Raw genomic sequence first — 18,944 nt, forward strand, 5'->3', positions numbered from 1 at the left:
TCTTGAACCTTTCTTTCATTTTCGTCACTGCTGCTTCAATGTACAGATTGAACAGTAGGGGTGACAGACTACATCCCTGTCTAACACCGTTTTTGATCTGAGCACTTTGTTCTTGGTCATCCACTCTTATTATTCCGTCTTGACTCTTGTACATACTGTATATTATCTGTCTCTCCCTATTGCTTACCCCTGTTTTTCTCAGAATTTCTAACATCTTGCACCATTTTACATTGTCAAACACCTTTTCCAGTTTGACAAATCCCATGAACATGTCCTGATTTTTTTTAGTTTCGCTTTCATTATCAACCACAACATCAGAATTGCCTCTCTGGTGCATTTACCTTCCCTAAAGCCAAACTAATCATCATTTAACACATGCTCAATTTTCTTTTCCATTCTTATTCCATGTTATTCTTGTCAGCAACTTGGATGCATGAGCTGTTAAGCTGATTGTGTGATAATTCTCACACTTGTCAGCTCTTGCAGTGTTTAGAATTGTATGGATGATATTTTTCTGAAAGTCAGATGGTATGTCACCAGACTCATATATTCTACACACCAACATGAATAGTCATTTTGTTGCCACTTCCCCCAATGATTTTAGAAATTCTGATGGAATATTATCTATCCCTTCTGTCTTATTTTACCTTAAGTCCTCAAAAGCTCTCTTAAATTATAATTCTAATACTGGATCCCCAATCTCTTCTAAATCAACTTCTATTAATTCTTTTATCACTTCAGACAAACATTTGCCCTCATAGAGGTCTCCAATACAGTCTTTCCACCTATCTGTTCTCTCCTCTGCATTTAATGGCAGAATTCCCATTGCATCTTTGCTTTTAATTTCACTAAAGGTTGTTTTGATTTTCCTATGAGCTGAATCAGTCATTCTGACAATCATTTCTTTTTCAATTTCTTCACATTTTTCATGCACTGATTTCATCTTAGCTTCCCTGCACTTCCTATTTATTTCATTTCTCAGTGACTTGCTTTTCTGTATTCCTGAATTTCCCTGAACATTTTTGAACTTCCTTCTTTCATCGAGCAACTGAAGTATTTCTTCTGTTACCCATGGTATTCTTCCTGACTAATCTCTTTAACTTCAGTCAACTCTTCATCACCACTACTACGTTGTGATCTTAGTATATATCTGCTCTTCAGTCTACCTTATAATCCTGTATCTGATTCTGCAATCTCTGTCTGCCCATGATGTAATATAACTAAAAAATCTTCTTGCACCACCTGACCTTTTCCAAGTGTACCACCTCCTCTTGTGATTCTTGAACAGAGTATTCACTATTACTAGCTGAAATTTATGACAGAACTGAAGTAGTCTTTCTCCTCTCTCATTCCTTGTCCCAAGCCCATATTCTCTTGTAACCTCTTCTTCTACTCCTTCCCCTACAACTGCATTCCAGTCCTCCATGCCTATTTGATTTTCATCTCCCTGTACATACTGTATTACCCTTTCAATATCCTCATAAACTTTCTCTATCTCTTCATCTTCAGCTTGTGAGTCACCTCCCCCTTGGCAGTCCCCTCCTGGAGATCTGAATGGGAGACTGGTCTGGAATCTTTTGCCAATGTAGAGATCATCATGACACTTTTTCTGTTACAGGGCACATGTCTTGTGGATATACATTATGTGTGTTTAATCCAGTGGTTTCCATTGCCTTCTGCATCTTCATGCTGTTGATCATCACTGATTCTTCTGCCTTCAGGAGCATTTTCCCACCCCAAGGACCCCAAGCACCCTGAACCTCAGTCTGCTCTGCCACCCTCTTTGAGAAGGCGGTTGTAGCTGTCGCCACTGGTGCCAACCTTGAGTGAATGCTCTGAAAAGCTAATCATTTACATATCACAGCATCTTCTTCCTGTCGGTTAAATTTCGTGTCTGTAGCATGCCATCATTGTGGTGTAGCAATTTTAATGGCCAGTAGTGTATTTAAATATGGGCTGAGCAAATCCCTTAAACTTCTTGTGTTTATTGCACTGATTAACTTACAGGAATTGAGAGACTCTAGCATTATGGCTAGCATTGGCTATTTTCATACAAATGGCATTTGCAACAATACTGATAGCTATTTTTTTATGCTTGGCTCTATTGTTAGCATGTTGGTGTTTTACATGTGGTGTATTTGCAGTGCTTTCTGTGACATAAGACATTTGCTGATGAGCTCCAACCACTGAACACTACTCAAGGAACAACTCAGGCAAATATTAAAATATTCACTCACTGATGCTTACTCTCCTGGCCCCATAGACCACAGTCAGTTTTTGGCTTCAAAGGGATCTGTCCTTGGCATCTTCTACCCTTGCTCTGGTCTCCTCATCTCATTTTTGGTGCACCTAAAGGTCTTCTCCAGTTCGGTTTCATCTCCAGTGCTTCTCTCTAACTTCATCCCTCCTCTTGCCTAGTGACATGCCCGAGCCATCTCAGCCTCCTTGTCTTAGCTTCCACAACAGTATCTAGTTCCTTCTTCACCATTATCCATCCTCATAAATTGGTGCATTAACTATCACAGGATTTTACTTTCAAAATCGTATATCTTTCACTATGTACTTAACACTTATCTTTCTTCTACATTTCTGTCCCATACAGTGCTACTAGTTTTATTATAGTGTCATATCTATTTATTGTGATCCTCATGATAAAAATGTTGGATGTTTGTAGTTTGTTGAATGAATGCGATGCTCTGGATGCAGCTCTTATCCTCGTTTCTCATAATTTGTGTCATTTTGTCCAACCTTCAGCCTCTTTAAACATGTGGTCATCAATCTGCATGGTTTCCCCCCCTTTCACCTTGTAATTTTTTTCTAGTTACATGAATTTTATTTTCTCATCATTCACCTCTAATCCAATTTCCTTTGCTTCTTGAACATCATCTTACCAGTATATTCATTTTTATTTCTATGCTAATTACCTCCTACCCTCCACTTGTTGTATCCAGTGCTTCCCTATATTATTGCAGTGAACCAGAGTGGTGGTCTTCCATTTCCTTGCCTGACTCCTATTTTTACATCAAAAATCTTGGAATATTCTCCATAAGTTTTCACTATCCATTTTGAGACTTCCAGTGTAACTTTTACAAGATTTGTAATCTTCTTTGGTATCCCAAACTTCTGCATTTTCTCCTACAACATTTCTCTAGAATGAGATTTTCACCCTGCAGCGGAGTGTGCGCTGATATGAAACTTCCTGGCAGATTAAAACTGTGTGCCCGACTGAGACTCGAACTCGGGACGTTTGCCTTTCGCGGGCAAGTGCTCTACCAACTGAGCTACCGAAGCACGACTCACGCCCGGTACTCACAGCTTTACTTCTGCCAGTACCTCGTCTCCTACCTTCCAAACTTTACAGAAGCTCTCCTGCGAACCTTGCAGAACTAGCACTCCTGAAAGAAAGGATATTGCCCGCGAAAGGCAAAGGTCCCGAGTTCGAGTCTCGGTCGGGCACACAGTTTTAATCTGCCAGGAAGTTTAATATCAGCGCACACTCCGCTGCAGGGTGAAAATCTCATTCTGGAAACATCCCCCAGGCTGTGGCTAAGCCATGTCTCCGCAATATCCTTTCTTTCAGGAGTGCTAGTTCTGCAAGGTTCGCAGGAGAGCTTCTGTAAAGTTTGGAAGGTAGGAGACGAGATACTGGCAGAAGTAAAGCTGTGAGTACCGGGCGTGAGTCTTGCTTCGGTAGCTCAAATGGTAGAGCACTTGCCCGCGAAAGGCAAAGGTCCCGAGTTCGAGTCTCGGTTGGGCACACAGTTTTAATCTGCCAGGAAGTTTCAACATTTCTCTGTTTATGCTATCATAGGCTTTCCTAAAATCAACAAACAATACTGCCATTTTTTGTTGCATTCCCAATATTTTGATAAGGCTTCTTTCAGTACAAATATATCATCGGTGGTGGACTGATTCTTCATAAATCCTCTTACTTCTAATCTGTTATCTCTTTTAAATATGGTTCCAATCTTTCCTTGAGAAACTTTGAGAACTCTTTGTGGATTGTGCTAATTAATGAGATGCCTGTACAATTTCTGCATTCTTGTTTATTGCCCTTTTTTACAAATTGGTATATGATCACTTCTTTCCCCTCAGATCAAATTCTTTCTTCATTACAATCATTAGTGATGAGTTTGTGTACTCATTTAGTAATTGTATCTCCTTCCTTCTTAAGTAGTTCAGATGTTTCCCATCTCTCCCTGGAACTTCATTGATTTCTAGTTTTCTGATTGTGTCTGTTGTCTCTTTCAGTGTCAGTGGTGCAATTACAGGAACTATGTTCCAATATTTATGTTATTCCTCCATCTTCAACATTTAAAAGCTCTTCAAAATATTATGTCCAAATTTTCATAACTTTTGTTCCTTCCAAAACTGTACTGCCACTTTTATCTTTAAGTGGAGGTTCTGGTTTAAAGGCACAAAAAATGTGTGAAATTTGGATTTTTTTTCATACAAGGATTGTTTTTATTAAAATGGGGTTTTCACTACTTTATTACACATTCATTCATGTATAAAAACATTTTTTCATTTCATAACAAATTGAAAATGGTGGCTGTAGCCCCTGCTGAAGTATGTGCTTTGAGGCATGTCCTGGTTTGTGTGAAGCATTGTTCAGACTTGTGGCTATATGTGAAACACATAAAAATAGAAAAGTCTTAAATTACAATGAATTTGGAGGGACATCACAATCAGCTTTTGAAAAACAGTTCAGAAAAAAGACAGCTATTTGAAGAACATATTTCTTTAAAAAACCTTTAGAGCACTTCACGTGATGAAAAATGTTGTTTCGAGAAGAACATCTTTAAAGTTTGGAATATTAATGAAAAAAACATTGTTTCAAAACTTACTGTTAATCTGCAATCCCAAGGCCATGGAGGCATCATTCCTCTTCCTCAAACATGCTCTGGTTCTGAACTTGGTGCTGTATTTTTTCACTCCAAGCTCTTTTAGCAAACATGGCAAACATGGCACCCATCCATGTCCTGTCAGATAACTCCATGAAGTTTTTACTGATTCACAGCACACTCATAGTCTTCAGAATAGATGAATAACCTTTGCAAAATAAACATGCAGCTATATATGCTGCTATTTCAACAGTTGTTGTCCCACAGTGAAGATGTTTTGGTACCAGTTTCCAAATGCATGTGATGAAGCTCTCATTGTCATTTTGTGCATTAGTGCTTGTGCATCTTTTAAGCAAATTGTCACTGGACAAAATTTTTTATACTGGTTGAATCTCTTCTTGAAGTAAATCATCGAGTGCCTATCACTGCCCATGTTTCAGTTGGCACATGGTCACATTCAACACACTGTAACTTGTAAAGTACTTAAAAAAAAAAAAAAAAAAAAAAACTTTTGCAGGTATAATCTATATATTCTCCAGGGATTCAAACTATGTAAAAAAGTCAGTTTTTTCATAAGTCTTGATAAGAACCTCCCCTTAATGCCATACATCTGTTGTATGTATCCTTTTCTGAAGAACCTAACTGACCTGTAAAAATGTCTAACATTCCCTGCAGTTTTATACTTTTCTTCTCTTTTCACTAGACTTTCGACATGCTCTCACTTCTTTTCCTCCAGATAAGATTTTTGGTTTCCCTGTTAGCATTATCATAAGATTCTTTGCTCTTTTTGCAATCTTCATACAGGTGTTTATTCTTTCCTACAAAACAAATAGTTGAGTTGACACAGAATATCACATATGTAAAGATGACGCGTTTCTGTGAGATTTAAACACAACACTCACTACAGACATGCTTGCTCATTTATAGATGATGAAGATACAGAACTCTATGCACCTTTAATGCTTCTAAGAAGAAACCCAAATTTAATTCAGAAAAATTATGTACCCTCACACCTACTATGGTTGAGTTTGGACCCTTGATCAGTACACGTGCGTCATTAGCAAATAAATGGTTACTGAACCACCTTTTGAAGTCACTGGAAGAGCATTCATGTAGGTTAGAAATGACACAGCCTAGTACCATTCCTTGTGGCACTCCATATCATGTTTTCCATTTTGAGAGTAGTTTCATGATTGTGACACATCCATATGTGAATTACCTCACCCTCATGTGATTTTTAAAGCCTTTGTGCTAACGTATTCCACATAACTCTTCATCCACAACTACAATACCGCTCACAGACTTATATGATTGACAAACTAAAGTGAGGAACATTCACAACAATATGCCTAACATCATTCTCAATTGTACAATTAAGATTCTTGACCCTAACTGTTGGTTGTATCACCTACTAATATTACATATACTTTGTTTCCATGAGCTTTCATTAAATAGCCTTAATCACCGGTATATCAACAAAAATAATAAATTTTTGAAAACATAAGCAGTACCTTTTCAAAATATAAGTAACTGGAGAGATAAAAAATCTATTCACCTAGTGGTGGCAGCAGAACACACATATAAAAGCTACTACTATCTGATAGCTTTTGGAGCCAGTCACTCCTCCTCCTTGTAGAAGGGTTGAACCCCTTAGATGAAGTTCTGGTGTCTTTTCCAAACTCTACCCCTTTTCCTAAACCTCATCACTCTTTTTCCTCCACCCCTCTTCCTCCCCCTTCAACCCTTCTGCCAGAAGAAGGAGCCACCGACTCTGAAAGCTAGCAAACTGTAATACCTGCTGCCACTTAATTATTAGGTAACATCACCTGAAGCCTGCACTAGGGTTAAAAACATTAGTTATCAAGAAATCAATTCCCAAGAAACACTGTACTATTTGCCCCTCCCCCCCCCCTCCCGCCCCTATTTCTATATGCACTTATCTTGTACCTTATAGCATGTACAGTCAGGGTCTTTCTGAAGCCCATTCCATGAGATGGAATGGGGCATTTGCATAACATTTTAAAATGATTCACATTCCAAAATTTAATTTAAACTGAAATAGGAACACTCTTTCTCTGGCCTCAAAACAGTATAGGCCAACATATTAATTTTAGTGAAACAAAATTATAAAAATGGTATTTAATATTGTGTAAATAGTTAAAAATAGATGTATGATGGAATGGAACAAGGCAGAGTATAAAATCCATCTGTTGTAATATAGTGTAAAAATATTGCCAAATTACATCTAACTGGAGTATGAAATTTTTTATGCTTGGTAAGTGGAGTCAGTAGTCCAATCTGTATATTTAATTTTTTTTATTAATGTCTGTTATTATAACATTAAAATTATTTCTTCAAGTGATGGAATAGAGCATTCATGTGATGGAATAAGGCTGATTGAAGACAGTATCATTTTAACCTGTTTTCTTATTGAAAATATTGGTTTCCAACATTAACAAGCACAAAAATTTTTAATTCTAACAAAAATATATCAACATATGAAATACCAATATTAACCTTGACAAGGATATATCCTCTCATGATTGTACTAATGTATCATTTTTACATTATAATGTTGAGGGCTTGGGTAACAAAATCGATGTATTTGAAGCCTTAGTTACAGATCTAGCTCCATATGTAATCGTGGTTACAGAGCATCAATAAGCTAACCATAATATTCAATATTATGTTACAGGAGTATAACCTTACATCGTTTTTCTGTAGAACAGAAGATAAAGGAGGGGTGTTGCTACTTACGTAAGGAAATGTAACCTAATAAGTTCTGTAGAAAAAGTATCATGGGTTAATGATTATTGTATTGAGAAAGATTTTGAAGTGGTGATAATTAAGTTAATGATTGTATCCGTCCCACTTATTGTGGTAGGTATGTATCGAGCCCCTTCTGGTAAGCTCGAGGTTTTCCTGGAAGCACTGGATAGTGTATTGGGGAAGCTAAGCAAGTGTGCAATACAGTAAATATTATAATGTTAGGAGACGTTAATATAAACCACACTAGCGACAGCCAGGAATGCAAAGGGTTTACAAGACTGCATACAATCCTATGATATTAAAGATCTACTTGGTCACGTGCCCACTAGAATAACTGAGTCAAGCAGCAGTTCCATAGATCATTTAATGACCAATTACGAAAATGTTGTGTTGGCACAGACTGTAAACGGGCACATATCTGATCATCTAGGACCATTACTAGTGATTGGATGTCGTAATAAACTTAAAAAAAAAAAAAAAAAAAAAAAAATATGAGAATAGAAAATTATTTTCTCAATACATCACCTTGCTAAAGAAAACTTTGGGTCAAGAATCTTGAGAACCAGTTTATAGCGAAAGGAGAGTTGACAGCAAATGGGAAGTATTTGTAAAAAATTTTACTAGACATATAGATATTACTATCCTGCAAAGAAGATCAATGTAAATAAAAATAGACCTCCAGTAGTCAAACGTGTAAAACTGGATGAAAAAAACGAAAAGACTCAAAGAAGGAACGGAATGTATGTATTAACTGCACAGAGAAACCAGTCTTGATTCATATAAAGAGGATTATAAAAAATTTAAAAATGAGTATCACAAGGAAGTAAGGAGAAGGAAAGTAGAACATATTAATAAACAGATGAGAAATTCTGACTGTGTCTCAAAGTCATGCTGGGCGGTAGTTAATGATATGAGGAACACTGATTCAAAAACTAAAATTAATAATCTAGAGTTAAGTATACATAATGATAATTTTTCTGATCATTATATAGTTAGCAATATATTTAATGATTACTTTATAGATGCTATTGAAAATGATATTTGCATGAAACAGGAGAGGCAGTTTAAATATGATAAGGAAAAGGAACGGGACTCTTGTAAGCTACCTACAGTAACCATCGAGGACGTAACACAGCTAATTGACAGCCTAAAAAATAAAAGATCAGTTGGATGGAATGAATTTTCTCCTTTTATACTGAAAAAAATGCAAGGGTGAGTTAGCCAGACCATTAGTCCATCTAATAAATTGTGTACTTGAAGAAGGTGTGTTTCCGAAGAAACTGAAACTTGCTATAGTTAAACCTTTATATAAAAAAGGGGAAAGAAAACAACCACAGAACTACAGACCAGTTGCCTTAACCTCAGTGTTTGGTAAATTAAATGAAAAAATAATGCTAGAAATCTTAATCGAGCACTATAATATGAATAACTTAATATGAGATTTCCAACATGGCTTTAGAAGTGGTCGGAGCACCATATCTGCAGCAGTACAGTTTGTACACTGTCTGATGGAGAAACTAAATGAGGGTTACAAAATGGCAGGAGTGTTTTTAGATCTTTCCAAAGCGTTTGACAGAGTCCATCATGGCGCTTTTTTAAGTAAACTTGCTTGTAATGGTGTCAGTAGGAAACTGTTGCTTTTAATAGAATCTTACCTTAAAGATAGACAACAATGCACAGAAGTTGCGTATGATAATGGAGAGGTAATCGAAAAAAGAAGATTAAAGATAAAAAATATAAATTTTGGTGTGCCGCAAGGCTCTATCTCGGGCCCCTTCTTGTTTATTTGATATGTGAATGATTTCCGAAAAGTATTAGACACCAGTCATCGTATTACTATGTATGCTGATGACACCTCTGGGGTTTGCTGGGCATGCAGTAATGATGACCTAAATTCAGTGATACAGAATTTTGTAGAAAAAGCCCAAACACATTTTGAAAAAGAAAACATAAGGATCAATTTTAACAAAACTAATTTAATTTATTTTAAGACAAGTGGCTCAAATAAAAATACTGTTGTAAATGAGGTCATTCAGGAAAATACCTGTTCAGAATGTAAATTTCTGGGGATATGTATAGATGACAGACTTTCATGGAATCAGCAAATAGATCATGTCTGTAGTAAAATAACATCTAGTCTGTATTTACTAAGGAGATTACTTCAATATTTAGATATCAAAGCAATAAAAATAGCGTATTTTGGGTTGGTGTATCCCCATCTGTCTTATGGAATTGTATTGTGGGGTGGGTGTAGCCAATACAATATAAGAAGGGTATTGTATTGCAGAAAAGAGTAATAAGAACTATGGGAAAAGTAAGACCCATAACTTCATGCAAAAACCTGTTTATTAAGTTTAATATTATGACTATCTATGCAGTATATATGTTTCAATCAATATTATTAGTGAAAAAAGACAAAAAAGTGACAAACAGGAATTTGGAAATCCATGATTACAATACAAGACACAAATCAGACTTTCATTTGGTGAGCAGACGATTGAATCTAACAACAAATACCCCATTCATTAAGGGAGCAATATTTTATAATTCTCTGCCAAACAACCTGAAACAGCTCTCTGGTAGAATTTTTAAAAATGAGTTAAAAATGGATTATATTGAAGTGCCCATACAGTATAGTGCTGACATGATTTGACCTCAGGAATGCTATGTTAAATATACACTCCTGGAAACTGAAATAAGAACACCGTGAATTCATTGTCCCAGGAAGGGGAAACTTTATTGACACATTCCTGGGGTCAGATACATCACATGAACACACTGACAGAACCACAGGCACATAGACACAGGCAACAGAGCATGCACAATGTCGGCACTAGTACAGTGTATATCCACCTTTTGCAGCAATGCAGGCTGCTATTCTCCCATGGAGACGATCATAGAGATGCTGGATGTAGTCCTGTGGAACAGCTTGCCATGCCATTTCCACCTGATGCCTCAGCTGGACCAGCGTTCGTGCTGGACGTGCAGACCGCGTGAGACGACGCTTCATCCAGTCCCAAACATGCTCAATGGGGGACAGATCCGGAGATCTTGCTGGCCAGGGTAGTTGACTTACACCTTCTAGAGCACGTTGGGTGGCACGGGATACATGCGGACATGCATTGTCCTGTTGGAACAGCAAGTTCCCTTGCCGGTCTAGGAATAGTAGAACGATGGGTTTGATGACGGTTTGGATGTACCGTGCACTATTCAGTGTCCCCTCGACGATCACCAGTGGTGTACGGCCAGTGTAGGAGATCGCTCCCCACACCATGATGCCGGGTGTTGGCCCTGTGTGCCTCGGTCGTATGCAGTCCTGATTGTGGTGCTCACCTGCACGGCGCCAAACACGCATACGACCATCATTGGCACCAAGGCAGAAGCGACTCTCATCGCTGAAGACGACACGTCTCCATTCGTCCCTCCATTCACGGCTGTCGCGACACCACTGGAGGCGGGCTGCACGATGTTGGGGCGTGAGCGGAAGACGGCCTAACGGTGTGCGGGACCGTAGCCCAGCTTCATGGAGACGGTTGCGAATGGTCCTCGCCGATACCCCAGGAGCAACAGTGTCCCTAATTTGCTGGGAAGTGGCGGTGCGGTCCCCTATGGCACTGCGTAGGATCCTACGGTCTTGGCGTGCATCCGTGTGACGCTGCGGTCCGGTCCCAGGTCGACGGGCACGTGCACCTTCCGCCGACCACTGGCGACAACATCGATGTACTGTGGAGACCTCACGCCCCACGTGTTGAGCAATTCGGCGGTACGTCCACCCGGCCTCCAGCATGCTCACTATACGCCCTCGCTCTAAGTCCGTCAACTGCACATACGGTTCACGTCCATGCTGTCTCGGCATGCTACCAGTGTTAAAGACTGCGATGGAGCTCCGTATGCCACGGCAAACTGGCTGACACTGACGGCGGCGGTGCACAAATGCTGCGCAGCTAGCGCCATTCGACGGCCAACACCGCGGTTCCTGGTGTGTCCGCTGTGCCGTGCGTGTGATCATTGCTTGTACAGCCCTCTTGCAGTGTCCGGAGCAAGTATGGTGGCTCTGACACACCAGTGTCAATGTGTTCTTTTTTCCATTTCCAGGAGTATACTTAAATGTTCTTTTACTTAATAGCAACTAATCTATTTATATTGTGTATCAATAATCTAAATGTAATTATTATAACATTGCCCATGCATGTTAAATACATGTTTCGAGCTGTAAGATTAAATAAGTGTCATGGCTAAGAAATGAAAACCTTTGTTCAGAGCTTGAACAATATCAGACCTTGGAACCCAAGCATTATTATTAGCTTTAAAGGTGAATTGGATGACTTAGTTGTGATGGCAGATTCTATTGAAAGTTTGCAAAGTAATAATTCAGAGCTAGATCATAAATGTAAGGACTATGGTAAGAAGATTAGCATCTCCAAAACAAAAGTAATGTCAGTGGGAAAGAGATATAAACGGATCGAGTGCCAAATAGGAGAAACAAAGTTAGAACAGGTGGACGGTTTCAAGTACTTAGGATGCATATTCTCACAGGATGGCAACATAGTGAAAGAACTGTAAGCGAGGTGTAGCAAAGCTAATGCAGTGTGCGCTCAGCTACAATCTACTCTCTTCTGCAAGAAGGAAGTCAGTACCAAGACTAAGTTATTTGTGCACCGTTCAATCTTTCGACCAACTTTGTTGTATGGGAGCGAAGGCTTGGTGAATTCAGGTTACCTTCTCAATAAGGTTGAGGTTATGGATATGAAAGTAGCTAGGATGATTGCAGGTACTAGTAGATGGGAACAATGGCAGGAGGGTGTGCACAGTGAGGAAATCAAAGAAAAACTGGGAATGAACTCTATAGATGTAGCAGTCAGGGTGAACAGGCTTGGATGGTGGGGTCATGTTACACTCATGGGAGAAGCAAGGTTACCCAAGACACTCATGGGTTCAGCAGTAGAGGGTAGGAGGAGTCGGGGTAGACCAAGGAGAAGGTACCTGGATTCAGTTAAGAATGATTTTGAAGTAATAGGCTTAACATCAGAAGAGGCACCAATGTTAGCACTGAATAGGGGATCATGGAGGAATTTTATAAGGGACTATGCTCCAGACTGAACGCTGAAAGGCATAATCGGTCTTAAATGATGATGATGATGATGAAGGTAAATTGGTTGTCTGCACTATTCATTCTAAATAATGTCACTTCTTGTTGATCAATGTCTATTGTTATAACTCATGCTACAAAACACTTCACTCTCTGTTTGCATGCAAATTTAACAACAACAAAGGAACCCACAAAAACATCTTTCTTTTCATCCTCCTCCTGATCATTGATATTACTTAGTGTGGACCGAGCGAGGTGGCACAGTGGTTAGCACACTGGACTCACATTCAGGAGGACAATGGTTCAAACCCTCATCCGGCCATTCTGATTTAGGTTTTCCCTGAATTGCCTCAGGCTAATGTTGGGATGGGTCCTTTCAAAGGGCATGGCTGACTTTCTTCCCTATCCGTCCCTAATTTGATGGGACCGATGATCTCACTGTTTGGTCCCCTTCACCCAAATTAATCAACCAACCAACTTAGTGTGGGGTCACAAATTACAGTTGTAATTTTCCTTGAAACAAAGTTAAATTCAAAAGTATTTTTGGTATGGAATATTCTTCACAAATTATTGGGTAGGGGGACAGAGCCTCCACACAATGTGCAGAGCATGTCTCAGGTAATGCTTGGACATCATAAATAGCTGCATCAAATAAAAACTTACGCTGTTCAACTAATCCTTAGAACAAAATGTCACCACAATTCATTTTCTCATTTTTTTCTTTTTGGTAACCTCATAAAAGGACACTGCATTTACAACCTGATATTTTCCACCAAAGACCACATGCAGTAGCATTTGTTTGATTACATCACAACTCCTTCCCCAACATCTTTCCCATGAACTAACTACCATGATGTATTAAGATAATGTTATACAGGCTGTTCATTGTAACTGGAGACACTGAAATACGTTGAAAACTATACATCGGATCAAAAAGATTTATAGTTACAGTTTGTTTGTCTCGGAGGGGGGCATCCAACAATACTATACTCAAACTGCCACCTCACCCCACGTGTGGCAACTTTGACGTCTTCAATGGGAACCCCCATTTCTTATTGCAGATTACGATTCAACAGCAAAATCTACACGTTTTGTCTGAAGCATTTTTTTTCATTTTGCCACAGGTAGCACTGTAATTGAAGGAATAGAAATAATAAATAATAATTTACAACATGCTGCTCAATGGCTGTTGAACATCCATTGGCATGTGGGACTCCACCTCCATGCTGTGTGAGTATTACAGGCCAGTGTTTCATAACTTCTAATTGGATACCCCATTTGCAACGTTGTATTCCTCTGACATATCAAACAGGGAACTACTCGATGCACCACCATGCCCCTTATTAATGACAATGCTATAAAAAGGATAGATTGCTACTCACCATATAACAGAAATGTTGAGTTGCAGATGTTGTACCTATCTGCAACTCAATATCTCCACTATATGGTAAGTCGCAGTCTACCCTTTTCATAATATTGTCATTATTTCCCATTGTTTGATTTTTCCCTCATATTACATACTTATGAAAGATACTTGATTTTAAAATTTAGTTAATATTTTTAAAACTGCATGAACTTATTTCTTTTACTGTGATAGAATTGCACAAAAAGAAATATACATTTTTTGACTGTGTTGAAAGGCATGTGTGCACGACAGCAGAAAAATGAAATTTTACATTTACTGAAAGAAGTACTCAAGAATGAATAAAAGCCAAAACACAGAAATAATCTACCTCTACATCTACAACTATGTAGAAACTCCGCAAGCCCCCATACAGTGCACAGTGGAGGGTACCCTGTACAATTACTAGACATTTCCTTTCCTGTTCCACTTGAAAACAGAGAGAGGGAAAAATGACTGTCTATATGCCTCTGTCTGAACTCTAATTTCTCATATCTTATCTCTGTGGTCCTTATGTGCAATGTATGTTGGTGGCAGTAGAATTGTTAGGCAGTCAGCTTCGAATGGCGGTTCTCTAAACTTTCTCAACAGTGAAACGTTTGAAGAAATGAAAGAAGTTCTTTGATGAGCCAGAAAATGAAACAGTGGTTTGCAAATCTGAAGCTGGTATACTGAAGACCAATTATTTAATTATATTGAACAGACTATCCGTAGAGCTCAATAATTGTCTTGGTGTCTATGAAGAGTTTTCTGGAAAGTTCTCTTTTTTTATCCAGTTTGATGGAAATGGACCCTGCTGAAGTCTATAATGCTGCTAAACAGCTGAAGCATGTTTACCCAAGGGATATAGAGGATTCTTTTGGAACAGAATATGTCCATCTCCAAAGCTTCCTTTTCAGTTCTGGATATGAAAATAGTCCTTCTTTACCAATCTTAAATAAATTGTTAAGAGAAATGTCTCTTTGATATTTATCCAAACATCAGAATCGCTCTGCAAATTTATTTGACCACACCAGCAATGAACTGCTCTGCTTGAATGATCCTTCTCAGTTCTCAGAAAGGTTAAGAACTACTTGCATGCTTCTCAGACTCAGGATCATTTGATCTGTTTGGCTGTATTAGCAGTAGAAAATGATCTGACTGTGACACTGGGCTTTGAAAATGTGATAAATGTGTTTGCTGATAAGGCAAGAAGGCACCATTGAACTGATGACATTCTTTGTTGATAATATAACATTCATTTACCATAATTTCATACAATATGATCCTTTTTGGTTGATTTCTTCTTTAAGTAGAGGGAAACATTCCATGTGGGAAAAATATATCTAAAAACAAAGATGATGTAACTTACCAAAAGAAAGCATTGGCATGTTGATAGACATACAAAATTCAAGCTTTCGCAACCAACGGTTGCTTCGTCAGGAAAGAGGGAAGGAGAGGGAAAGACGAAAGGATGTGGGTTTTAAAGGAGAGGGTAAGGAGTCATTCCAATCCCGGGAGCGGAAAGACTTACCTTAGGGGGAAAAAAGGACAGGTATACACTCGCACGCACACACACACACACACACACACACACACACACACACACACACACACACACACACACACACACACACACATATCCATCCGCACATATACAGACACAAGCAGACATTTGTAAAGGCAAAGAATTTGGGCAGAGATGTCAGTCGAGGCGGAAGTACAGAGGCAAAGATGTTGTTGAATGACAGGTGAGGTATGAGTGGTGGCAACTTGAAATTAGCGGAGGTTGAGGCCTGGTGGATAACGGGAAGAGAGGATATACTGAAGGGCAAGTTCCCATCTCCAGAGTTCTGACAGGTTGGTGTTAGTGGGAAGCATCCAGATAACTTGGACGGCTTAACACTGTGTCAAGATGTGCTGGCCATGCACCAAGGCATGTTTAGCCACAGGGTGGTCCTCATTACCAACAAACACTGTCTGCCTGTGTCCATTCATGCGAATGGACAGTTTGTTGCTGGTCATTCCCACATAGAAAGCTTCACAGTGTAGGCAGGTCAGTTGGTAAATCACGTGGGTGCTTTCACACGTGGCTCTGCCTTTGATCGTGTACACCTTCCGGGTTACAGAACTGGAGTAGGTGGTGGTGGTAGGGTGCATGGGCCCCCGGTGTAAAACCTGTCCCATGCACCCTCCCACCACCACCTACTCCAGTCCTGTAACCCGGAAGGTGTACATGATCAAAGGCAGAGCCACGTGTGAAAGCACCCACGTGATTTACCAACTGACCTGCCTACCATGCATCAAATGCTGAAAACTACAATGTATATCTCATTTTCAAACAAATCTCCTTAGCACAATCCTTCTCTAACCTCTGTCTAATGCAGTTTCTGCTCTCAAAAAACTCAGAAGCATCCCCCTTGTCTCCCAGGACTTGAATGCAGTAACACTTTGCTATTATTGTGAAAAATCTACCCTCATCCATTACAGAAGGGTGCCTCTCATCTTGGTGTCTAACTGACGTGCCTTTCCTTTTGATCCTTCCCAACCTCTCCCTGTCTCATCCCCAAGGAAAGAACTATTACTTCCAAAGCTAGATAGTATGTCATTTTCATTTTTATATGTGCCTATCAACAGTACTACATATTTTGCCTACTTAAGGCAAGTAAATGTCCAGCAATTTTGTCTCATTGTTTTTTCTTTTAATGTGAGCAGTCCAGCAAATGTTTCACGTACTGACCATTTATTTTATGTTCGTCTGTAGCAACTGATACAAAGCTTACAGGGCGGCTCCATACCTTCTACTCCCACTATGCTCATAGCTGGCAGGAGACGAAGATCACTGACCAGCAGTCTTGAGGCTATGCAAGTTTTACATTTCATCAATAACCATGAGGTAAGTACTGGTTCAAAGAGTAATAGAAAATTCTGTGTGAATTACTATATGCAATTCTACAAGGAGAGCTGTAGACAACACATGTATGTGGGATTTTGGGTCCTTATCATTATAAATAACAACCCATTGATCCACTTGTTAAAACAATGAGCACATTTTTATTGTCACACTTCAGACATACATCATTATGTATTTTCCTTCTTCCTCCTCCTTCTCCTTCCCTCTTTCCTGACGAGGCAACCGTTGGTTGCGAAAGCTAGATTTTGTGTGTATGTTTGTGTTTGTTTGTGTGTCTATCGACCTGCCAGCGCTTTTGTTTGGTAAGTCTCATCATCTTTCTTTTTAAATATATTACACATTGAAAGTATCATATAGACAGAACATAATGGTCGCCTTGGCCCAAAGAGTTTTTGTGTGCCACAGATGTTATGGCACATCAGTGTTGCCACAGAGCAGCCGCCACCTCCCCCCCCCCCCCCCCCCCCCCCCCCTCCCATGCAGTGTGGAGCACGAGGTTCTGGCTGTTGTGGGGGTGGGGGGAGGGTACAGGTCTCGCGCTGTCTTCGTCCGGAGGTGGAACTGGGCGGGGCGGGGCCAGGGTTCGAGGAGCCCTTTTGGATGGAAAAATGTAATCACGGTGCCACACCGATGGGAGTATGTGGTGACCGGTTCATGAGGTGACAGAGAGGGTGGGGGGAATAAACAGAGACACAGGGTACAACATGTACAGTGTCCCCGTGGCGTCAATGAAAGATGGAATGATGATGATGATGATGATGTTTGGTTTGTGGGGCGCTCAACTGCGTGGTTATCAGCGCCCGTACAATTTTCCAACCTTTGCTCAGTCCAATTTCGCCACTTTCCTGGATGATGATGAAATGATGAGGACAACACAAACACCCAGTCATCTCGAGGCAGGTGAAAATCCCTGACCCCGCCGGGAATCGAACCTGGGACCCCATGCTCGGGAAGCAAGAGCGCTACCGCGAGACCACGAGCGGCGGACATGGAATGAGGGAAGGATCTAAGAAATTGGGGATCGGTGAGGAGTGGAGAACCTAAAGTTGGAAGGTGTCATTGTCGGCAGAGTGCGGGGGAGTGTGGATGACTAAGAGAGAATCATTTGTGGTAGTTATACAGATGTCAGACGGTGAAAAGTGTGAGACATCGATGGAGACGGTAGTGGGTTTTTTAATGTCGGGTGAGAAGTGTGTGACGGGCGTAGCAGGAGAGGGTGGGGTGAAGGGCATGGACCCCAGACTCTGCCCAGTGAGGGATCGTCTTGCGTGCCAGGCGCAGAGAGTGATTATTGTCAGATAAAAGGCTCGCCAAGGAGTCATCATTTGTTTGCGCTCGAGCAAGAGCGTCGAAGTCGATTGAGGAAGATATGCCCGAGATCCGGGAGAAGTAATCAGTGGCTATGTTGTCGGATCCTCGAATGTATTGTACATTAGTTGTGTATTGTGAAATGAGGTCGAAATAACGGAACCTCCTAGGAGGTGGGTCGGCTGGAGGGATTGTGAGTGCTTGGGCGAGAGGTTTGTGGTCTGTAAGGATCGTGAGGCGGCATCCCTTGATGTCTTCGCGGAAATATCTAATGTCTTTGTAGACAGCTAAGAGCTCTCTGTCGAAAGGGGACCATTTGCACTGAGAGGGAGAAAGTTTTTTTGAAAAGAACTTAAGAGGTTGCACCACATCTCCTCTGTGTTGTTGAAGTACTGCGCCAATAGATATTTCGCTAGCGTCCGTGGTGAGCCAAAGTGTTGCATCTGGGTGTGGATGGGCAAGCGTGATGGCTTCCACGAGTGTGGTTTTGAGTTTCTTGAAAGATGTACACGTGACCTCTGTCCACAGCATGTGCCTGTCGCCTAACGTTTGTGGCTCGCGCAGTGCGTCTGTGAGGGGGACCTGTAGTTCGGCGGCTCTCAGAATGTGGCGGCGGAAAAAATTGATCATTCTTAAGAA

General features: G+C 40.3%; 1 protein-coding gene across 1 annotated transcript in view; it reads left to right on the forward strand.

Moving 5' to 3' along the window:
• The window catches only part of LOC126092402 (uncharacterized), a 73,881-nt gene that overhangs the window by 42,239 nt on the left and 12,698 nt on the right, over positions 1-18,944 (forward strand). Inside the window, exon 4 of the mRNA XM_049907975.1 lies at positions 16,848-16,979. Coding sequence (XP_049763932.1) covers positions 16,848-16,979 — 132 coding nt within the window. The remainder of the gene's footprint in view (positions 1-16,847; positions 16,980-18,944) is intronic.

Source organism: Schistocerca cancellata, chromosome 7 (genome assembly GCF_023864275.1).
Source record: "Schistocerca cancellata isolate TAMUIC-IGC-003103 chromosome 7, iqSchCanc2.1, whole genome shotgun sequence".
NCBI classification, from domain to species: Eukaryota; Metazoa; Arthropoda; class Insecta; order Orthoptera; family Acrididae; genus Schistocerca; species Schistocerca cancellata.